At 40.7% G+C, this 9,216-nt stretch overlaps 1 protein-coding gene across 1 annotated transcript; it reads left to right on the top strand.

Moving 5' to 3' along the window:
• Positions 1 to 4,321: 4,321 nt before the first annotated feature.
• Positions 4,322 to 7,125, top strand: LOC148012176 (uncharacterized). The gene is made up of 5 exons (XM_087669599.1): positions 4,322 to 5,179; positions 5,550 to 5,750; positions 5,952 to 6,258; positions 6,487 to 6,602; positions 6,712 to 7,125. Exons 1-5 carry the CDS (start codon positions 4,835 to 4,837, stop codon positions 6,967 to 6,969), a joined length of 1,227 nt encoding a protein of 408 aa, XP_087525725.1. The 5' UTR covers positions 4,322 to 4,834; the 3' UTR covers positions 6,970 to 7,125.
• Positions 7,126 to 9,216: the final 2,091 nt, after the last annotated feature.

Consider the following 9,216-nt stretch of genomic DNA (forward strand, 5'->3'; position numbering starts at 1 on the left):
GAAGGTAATAGGTATGCAATTCGTTTTGGAGAAAAAGTTCTCAATGAACGTCAAATAAGGTATGCACAAGTAAAAAGGGAATTGTGGGGAGTTGTAACAACATTAAAGTGTGATCGTGAATACTTTATAGGTGCTTCCGTAGTGGTAGAAACTAATTGTCTTCCACTCTTGGGCATGATTTCCAACTCCTCTACACCTGACATTGCTATGCTAAGATAGATTGCATATATTAAATCTCTTAACCCCAAATTAAAGCATATTACAGGAAAGGAAAACCTAGTTTTGCTGACATACTATCACGTACAAAGATATGACAATGAAGAAGAGCTTATGGAAGAAGATGAAGTTGGAGAATTCATACTTGAAGACTTTCATTCTATGGCTGCTAAAAGTACATTTTTAGTTACTGCATATACTGGTCCAAAGCTTAAAATAATAGGGTGCTCAACTAGAAGCTAGCATGCTCATTGCATTGCTTAAGTTGTAGTTCATTTTCTTGAAGAAGATTATGAAGGAGATTGGCTGAAGATCGGCCAATATTTGAGCACAATGAAGAAGAAGGAGATTTGGACTGATGAGGAGTTTAAGCATATCAAGAGGAAAGCTTATGGCTTTTTTCTTAAAGAATGACATCTACGGAAGTATACAAAGAAGAAGAAAAGAGCGCATGTTCGAGTTGTAGGTAACAAAAGGTTGCAACAATAGATAATGAAGGAATTTCATGAAAGTTCATGGGCAGGACATAGAGACATATGGGAAACCTTTATTAAAGTCAAAGAAAAATATTGGTGGCAAAACATATATCGGGACATAGCACATTTTGTTGAAACATGTTATGTGTGTTAGATGTATTCTATGGTCAAGCATCGAGATGGGTTACAAACGACTTATCCCTTGTCTATACATTATAGATGGGTTATTGATCTTGTAACTATGCGTACAGGAATATGGAATATGCGATATTTAGTGCTTGCAAGAGAGGATCTAACCAATCAAGTTGAAGGCAAAGCCTTAACAACCAAATCCACTCAAGTTGTTTGTCGTTTTTTGCTTGAATAAGTGTTTTGTAGATATGGTTGTGTGGGTAAAGTAACTGCAGATAGAGGAGAGTTGGATGTTGATGAGGCACGCAACTTCTTTGCTCAATTGGGTATTAAGTTGGCTTTAACATCAGCCTACAACCTTGAGGGCAATGGGAAAAGTGAGAGAGGGCACCAACCTATTCTCAAAGCTCTAGCAGAGTCTTGTAGAGAAAAGATCAAAGAATTACTTAAAATGCTACCTTTTGCATTATGGGTTGACCAGACTACTCACAGTACAGTGATTGGCTATATGCCAGCTGAACTTATGCATGGACAACAACCAATTATGCCAATTGAAGAATCTATTCTCACATGGAGTCTTCTACCTTAGGAGGAAGGCATCAGTAGAGAAGAGTTGTTGACTTTGCGCATATGGTAGCTAGAAAGAAGGCCTGAAGATGTTCAAGCAGATATTGAGAAGCTAAAGATAGCAAGACTAAAGAACAAAAGAAGATTTGATAAGCGACATTGACTTCGGCCAAGAGCAATTCAAGAAAATGACTGGGTGCTTGTCTATGACAGCAGCCTAGATAATCAATACAGTGCTTCTAGGAAGATGGTAAAGCGTTGGTTTGGCATGTATGTGGTAAAGGTCGTTCATGACAATGCCACATATTCATTGGCTGAATTGGATAGAACAAGCATGAAGGTATCTATAGCTGGAAAAGAAATCAAGCTCTTCAAACGAAGAGAAAGTTCAACATATGAGTTAGAAGACTTGGATATAATTCAAGAGCATGAAGACATAGAGGAAGAAGAAGAGGCAGAAGATGAAGACATTGACATGGCAGAAGATACTTCTTCTGACATTGCAGATCCATAAGACTTTGGCACATGCTAGAGAATGTGCAGGTTAGGAGGGGGTGGATGTCGTGCCGCTACACACATACCGTGTTAAAAAAATCTAGAATGTGGCTTTCTTATTGATTTAGAGAGCCAATGCCATTTTAGACATTAGTGCTAGTGTCCATGGTTCAAAATATTAGATGGAAGCATTAGATTGGCGATCTGAGCAGCATAGAAGAAGGTATTATTTTATACACGTTTTTGTTTATTAGAGTTATATCTTCTCATAATGTTGAAAGAAACTGATAGGCTTCATCTCTGTTAGTATTCTTCTACATTTTCTAATTCTTTTTTTGAGTATTTTTCTACATCTTCAATTTCTTCAAACCCCTTCTCTTCCGTCTACTCCTCTCCTTGAATCTACCTTCACCCTGCTGTCTCTTATATTCAAGAACTTGGCTTGAAACCTTCAACCCTTCTCTTATCTCTACCATCTCCGGAGTCTAAGCTCTTGAACCCCCATACATTCTTCTCTTGCTAGACCCCAGTGGTGACCTTCAACCCTACACGCTGCGACAATGGGTGGACAATGCCATCTTTGTATCAATTCATTAGAAATTAAAGCAGTCTCTATTCTTCTCATATTTGTTGTATGCTCATTGTATGTTCTCTACTCCTTGCTTAGAATTTGTCTGCTATGCTATGTAATTTCTACAAATTCTTTCTTTTAATATTTTGCATTGGTCTTGGTTTGACCTTTCTAGACCTCCAATTGATATCAGAGTTATGTAATTCTAGCTAGGGTAGCCCAATAACAATGAGACTATTTGGTTAATGGATGATGTTGAAGGCTATATCTGATACAAGGCTCCTTAGGGCAACATTTATGGGTCGAGTCTCATACCTAATATCTCTCGAAGAAAGAGATTGACCATCAATTACTTCTACATATACTGGCTTTGCTTTCCTTAGGATTTGTATACCATGTTGCTCTATATATTTCTCATCCATGAAGCATGCTATCACTCCATAGTCTAACAAAGCTTGTCCATTTAATTATCTTCCCTCCTAGTGAATCTTTTTTGGTAACATAAAACTAAACATTACAGATAGAAAGAGGCATTCTTTTGGGTTTCTTGAAGCTTTGTCCAGTTGCATGGTCTCTATTGAGATTCGAGGTTGACGTTTCCCAATAATGATAGAATAGTGGTGCCATGAATTCTCATTCTTCCTTTGTTGCTAGAAATCCTCACACTTTTGTTTATACATTATAGGTACAACACATATGTATTAATTTGGTCCTTTATCAAAGCATAATTTCTTTGGTTTATTTGGTGTTAAAGAAACGTTATTTTGAAAGGTAACTTTTGTTCAAATATCCAACGTCTAAAATTTGATTTTCTTGTGCAAGTTGGTGCAAGGCATCAAAGGTTGATGATTTGATTGAAGAGCCAGATAAGGAGGAAGATGCTTTAGGATCTTCAAGATGTAGAAAACAAATCTAGAATGGATGTGGCTAACCAAGAACATGAGCTATCCAACATCTTGATTACTACCAAGGATGTTGCAAGATGCTACTGATCCACCCCTCTCATTCTCCTACATGAATAAAATATATTTTGTAATAGGGAAAGGCATTCTCTTTCATCATAGGTGCTTACAACTTATATTGGGTCTATCGTGTATACAAGCCAAGCAAAAGGCTCTTCACAGCCTCGTCCCATACAATACCTAACAGCCCCGCCCGTAGGCACTAGGAATGCAATATGTTGCCCTTATATGTTAGCAAAATTGTTCACTCAGCCACCATGCCAGACCAGGGTATCTATTTCTCCTGGCTTACACTAAAAGCCAATGTTTGGTTATTGTCAAAGATGTAAATATTTTCTTTTTCCTTTTAATACATTAGCCTTTCTCGAAACGTACGAATTTGTATATTTTCTTAGGTCGTGAATCCGAATTTCGGAATCCAGAAAAAGGCTGTCTTTCTTCCTGTTGGCTGGAGCAAAACTTGTCTTTTTTTCTTCCCGAGCCCCGGATTTTCTGTCACCGGATCCAGAAAAAGAGATTTTTCAAAAAAAAAAAAAACTCTCTGCATTTATCTGAGGAAAAGGAAAAAGATCGGGGCAAAAAGCGAAGCTCCTTTTGATGACGTGTCGCCATCTCTCCCTCGGACACGTTAAGCCGAAAATATCTCAAAATGGAGGAAGAAAAAAGATCTGGCCAGATATTTTTTTCCAAGAAGGTAGTTTTTGGGTCCAAAACCGCTGTTCCGCAGGAGGGGCGGTTTAACATTATCCGTTTTTGTTTGTCCACGTCGGACCCGAGGGTTCGCATAGCTGATAGTCGTGGTGAGAACGGACGCAAAAGGTCATGACACGCTGGAGGACTGGCGTGTAGAGAGGGAGTGACGGGGAGCACGATCCTGTCGTCTTCGTGCCTGCATTTTTCTTTGCGCCGGGCGTCTGCGTGCGGGCAAAAATATAACTCCGAAGAGACTCTTAGCTTCTGAAGAAAGAAAGGAAAAGAAAGACAGGAGAGAAGGAAGATACAAGAAGAAAGAAGAAGCAGACAGACAGACAGATAGATAGACACGCTGCCCTCCCTCGATCTCTCAAGCTTTGGCTGGAGACAGACAAGGAAAACAAGACGAGAAAGAAGAAGAAGTAGAAGACAACAGACAGACAGATAGGTTCCCTCCGTCCATCTCTCAAGCTTTTGCTGAAGAAAGGAAACAAGAAATAGAAACAAGGAACACGAAAGAAGAAGAAGAAGAAGACTAAGAAGGCCTCTCGAGCTTTTGCTGAAGACGCAAAGGAAAAGAAAAGAGGACGACGAAGAAGAGAGAAGAAGATCTTCTCTCGAGCTTTCGAAGGACAAGAAAAAGAGCACGCAGAACAAGAGAGAACAAGAACAGGCAACAGATCTCCTTCACGGCGCCTCGTTTTTCCCTTAGCAGCCCTGCAATGGGCGAACCTACGTGCCCCTGCAGCATCCCGCTCAACACCACTGTCATCACGGCCGCGGCCGCAGCCACTGCCCCCGCCCCCTCCATCAGCCCTGCCTCAGAACAATACTATGGTGATGGCCATCGTCATGCAGACTCACCGTCACTTCTTGACACCGATGATGATCGTGGTGGCCAAAGCCTTGATGACAACGATGATGATGACGATGATGATGATTATGATCATGATTATGAGGATGATCATGATGACGACGCATCTCTCTCCAGCTGCAGTTCTGCGACTTCCATAGTCACCTTTGTGCAGCAGCCGAAATCAGATGACTCAAACGGTTGTAATAACACGGTAATGGAGGCTTGTTTTTATGTATCTCTGCATGCGCACAGACCTGATGACACCTTACTGGAGTTCATTCTCAACATGCAGAAGTGATGTTAAATGTGGCCGATACTTTAGTCTGTAATCACAATAATTTGATCTTTTCAAAATCCTATCCTTCAATTGTTGATATTTTCTGCATCTCAGCATTCTGTCAAAAATTCTCCCTTAGATCACAAAATTTACTGCACTTGCCAGAGAAGGTTTGATTTGTTTCTGGCACGATCTTGCGAAGAAAGATTTTCCTTTCATCACTCTCTGTGACATTTTCTAAAAAATTATTATAAGTCAGAGAAAATTCAAGTTGTTAATCGAGTGCTCTTTTATTTGTTGACAGAACAATGATGCTTCGGTTTCCATCGATACTTGTTGGACTGATGATAAGCACAGTTCTTATCTTAATTTTATGGAGGCAGCATTCGTTAAGAATCTGTACGACAGAGAATATTGTGCCCCCGACTTGTGTGGGCAAGCACCTCATCGCTTGGATATGGATGAGGGTAACTCAGCAGAGTCACGGTTTCATCTCCCCACAGAGGTCTGTTGAAAGTCATGTCAGTGAATTGCACGTAAATTTTCAACATGCTAGTGAATTGCATATGAATTCTTTGGAATATGGTTTCTGTCTTTCATCCATAGTTTATGCAGATTCAAGTACCGAAGTCATAGGTTCATGCGTTATCACTGTGAATAACGCTTGAAGATTGTCCTTAAATTAATCATAGTGTAACTGTGACAGTTCAAGTCTTGCCAGAACGGGGATTGGTACTGGAGGATGATCTCAAAGCCTCTCATCCCAGCTTCAACTCCCTGGGCTCTACTAGCAAATCCTTGGGTGAAGCATTTTAGGCCACGGTCCCACTCTGAAAATGGCAACAGGCTAGTGCAGCAGTTTTCTGATGAGAAGGAATGTGGAGTGGTGGAGGCACAAAAATGTACGGGACCAGTCAAATCCACACAACCAGGCACACATGCAGAGGGTGTGGTTGATGTGCAACAACAGGAAAGATTGGATAGTCATCAATCAGCCTCAAGCAGAGTGCCAGGTTTGATTTGCAGACTTTATTTTTCATCTATATGGTAGTGCTTGCATGTTTGGTGCATTATCTCTGGCAACAAGAGAACTCTCTTTTCTAGTTGTGGAAGTGGGACTTTCTGTTTTTAAAGGAAAGTATTCATTTTAGTTAGTCCCAAGCTGATCTGTGTTACAGTAAATGATTCATTGTTGCAAGCCCTTCTCCAATGTGCTCCATCTAAACTGGCTCAAACAACAGTTTCAGATGCAAGAAAAAGAAAGAGATCTTTATGTGGAGATCAGGATGAAAGATCCATAACACGAAGGACTAATGGAGTGCATGTGGAATATTGTGCATCGGAAGGATTTGATCAGGTGGGTGACACGGTAGAACTTTGTGTTTGTGAGCAATTTTATTGAAGGCGGATGTGCACTTATTTCCCATTTTAGGGAAAATATCTGAAAGTTCTTTCCATTTTGTTAGGTGTCATATGACGACGATGGGCAACTGCCTGATGGAGTGTCAAGCTCTAAGCAGATGCAAAAAACAGAATCACACACTGATGGAAAAAGCGTTTGCAGTTTACCTGCAATTGGCCCTTCTGAGAGCCCTGCAAGCTTCCCTGACAACATTTCAGTGTCAGTCCATATTAAGGAAAATCTCAGGAAATCACCAATTACTTCGAAGCCTCTTTGTCAGTTAAACAAATGGGGTAGCCTGGGACCGAAAAGATCCCTGTAATTTGCCAATTTTTTTCCTTTACACAGGGCTATTTTTGGTCCATTATTGTCTGAAATCTGTTTTGGTATATGATTTTGCATATTAAATGAAAAATCACTGTTAATGGACAGTCATTTTTCGAAAAGAATAGAAAATACAAATCTGTGTCTGTTGTGTTAGTTTTCTGCCATGTTTTGGCTTTTGTCTCCTTTTCTGAATATGTTCTCCTTTCAGTGAACAAGACGGTTTTCTGTATTACTGTCTTTAATATGAAATGAAGGGGCTGAGAATATGCTTGGGTCTAAGCCTAGACCAGTCTTCCTTGATAATTTACAAAGGCTAATGCGCTAGTTCTGGTTACGATGCAACATGGTATGACATGCTGGTCTTTAGCTTAGTGCAGGTGTTGCTACCCTTCTGGGTCAACGATTGTGTCCAAGGCAAGGCCATCATCCACATTGACGTGAAGATGCATAGGCATTGGTTTTTGGAATGGATTTCTTGCTACTGTTGTGGGCATTTTAAGTGCTCGGCGTTCTCGGCCAAAGTACAAGGCCATCTGATGTTTAGAGTTTTTCCCCACACACACACACACACACACACACACACACACACAGAGGAATCACCCTCTATAAAATGCGCGAAGTGTCTGGTATATCTGAACGGTCTAGGACATAGCAACATGGAATGGAGGGAATAGGGGCTTGGAGTGTGGGAATGCGGTTTTCTAATGGATAGGAATAGGGAATGCATTCCAACTGCTAGGAAGGGCTTGGAATGTGGGAATGCGGTTTTCTCATGGATAGGAACAGGGAATGTATTCCAACTGCTGGGAACGTTCCTGTCACGTTTCGGACAACGTTCCTTGCAGGAAATTTTCCAACTTGGAGGAATGTTGTTGGGAACACCACATTCTATCTGCCTGCCCCCACTTGCGACTCATTTGGAGCTATTTTATCCATGTATGGCTCGGGTACCATCTATCAGCCCTCCCACCTTTTTCACCAGCCTTGGTGCCGCCCCGCCCCCTTCCCCCCCCCCCCGCCCACACACACACACACACACACACACGCTCTCTCTCTCAGGAAGCATTACACACCTCTTGCTTATAGCGCAGTCATAAATGGCTACTACTTCCCAATGCCGGTCTAGGTGAGACGCCCGCATGGGGCCTTCCTGTTTGTATTGTGTTTTCCGTTCTTGTTCTCCTTTGCCGTCTCTTGTTCCATGTTGCTATGGTCAAGGATGATGACCTTTACGGCCGGCTCTAAAGCTTGATTCGGCAGATGGATCAAACTAACTTCTTCCAAAGGTGCTTCTGCAGATGAGAGTATGCACCAAACTTCCTTTTGAAGTAAAGTCCTCCATACTTGGGTGTATGGCTCTTTGGATCAGTCTATCTTTGTCACAATCCTTAATTTGTATTGGCCTTTGGGGCACGATCCTACTCCTTTGCTTGCAAGTTACAAGTCATGGCAACATGGAATGGGCCCTTGGAATGCTGGAACACTTCCAAAATGCCCATCTCTCTCTCTCTCTCTCTCTCTCTCTCATCACTTGAGCTCCAAAATAATGGCTGTTGCATCGATTGGTTTTAATATATTGTGCATTGTTCAATTCAGTTTTACTAGTGCAATATGATGTTTGAAGTATGCATTTAGAATTGCAGAATTGTGAAAAAGCTTGTAAATCTTTCTATTTAAAAATTCTATCTTTCCTTCCCATTCTTGGACTGGGACTTTCCCATTCTCGTCGCGTTCCTGTTACCATCTTTTGTTCCCTACTCCAAGTGGCTATGTTGCAACTACTTGTTTTGTTGTACATCCATATGGGGACATGAGGTGTGGGACTGTCTTGGTTTTATATCTTGAAAAAGGATAAATACTTATAGACGAGGCACAAAAAATATTTTAATGGTGCTCTTTGTTTTATTGTAGTTAATGTAGTAGTGCTCTTTGTTAAGAGTTTCAAATTGCAAACTTGTGTGATAGTAATTGAATTTTGCCAAATGCGAATCCAATCTTTTGTAGTCAAATGCAAATTATGCCCACTATTTTTGCTTGCATAGAACTAGTTTTCTTTTAAAAAAATGGAAGCATTAAGATTGTTTTAAAAGATAAAGTACATGTACACTTGTATGGGGAGGTTTAGAGCGCTTTAGTGCTTGGAAGCACACTAATACTTTGCAAAACAATAGTTGCTTGGATTCATTATAAAATGAGGTATTCAAATTGTTTTTCTTTCATTTTCAAGAGGATCCATGCAATG

The sequence above is a fragment of the Lygodium microphyllum genome, chromosome 27, assembly GCF_053477565.2.
Source record: "Lygodium microphyllum isolate KBCC chromosome 27, Lygodium_microphyllum_v1.1.10, whole genome shotgun sequence".
Lineage (NCBI taxonomy): Eukaryota > Viridiplantae > Streptophyta > Polypodiopsida > Schizaeales > Lygodiaceae > Lygodium > Lygodium microphyllum.

Coding starts and splice junctions, on each gene's coding strand:
- LOC148012176 (XM_087669599.1), top strand. CDS start 4,835: ATGGGCGAACCTACGTGCCCCTGCAGCATCCCGCTCAACACCACTGTC. Junction 5,180..5,549: donor CAAACGGTTGTAATAACACG/GTAATGGAGGCT, acceptor ATTTGTTGACAG/AACAATGATGCTTCGGTTTC. Junction 5,751..5,951: donor GGTTTCATCTCCCCACAGAG/GTCTGTTGAAAG, acceptor TAACTGTGACAG/TTCAAGTCTTGCCAGAACGG.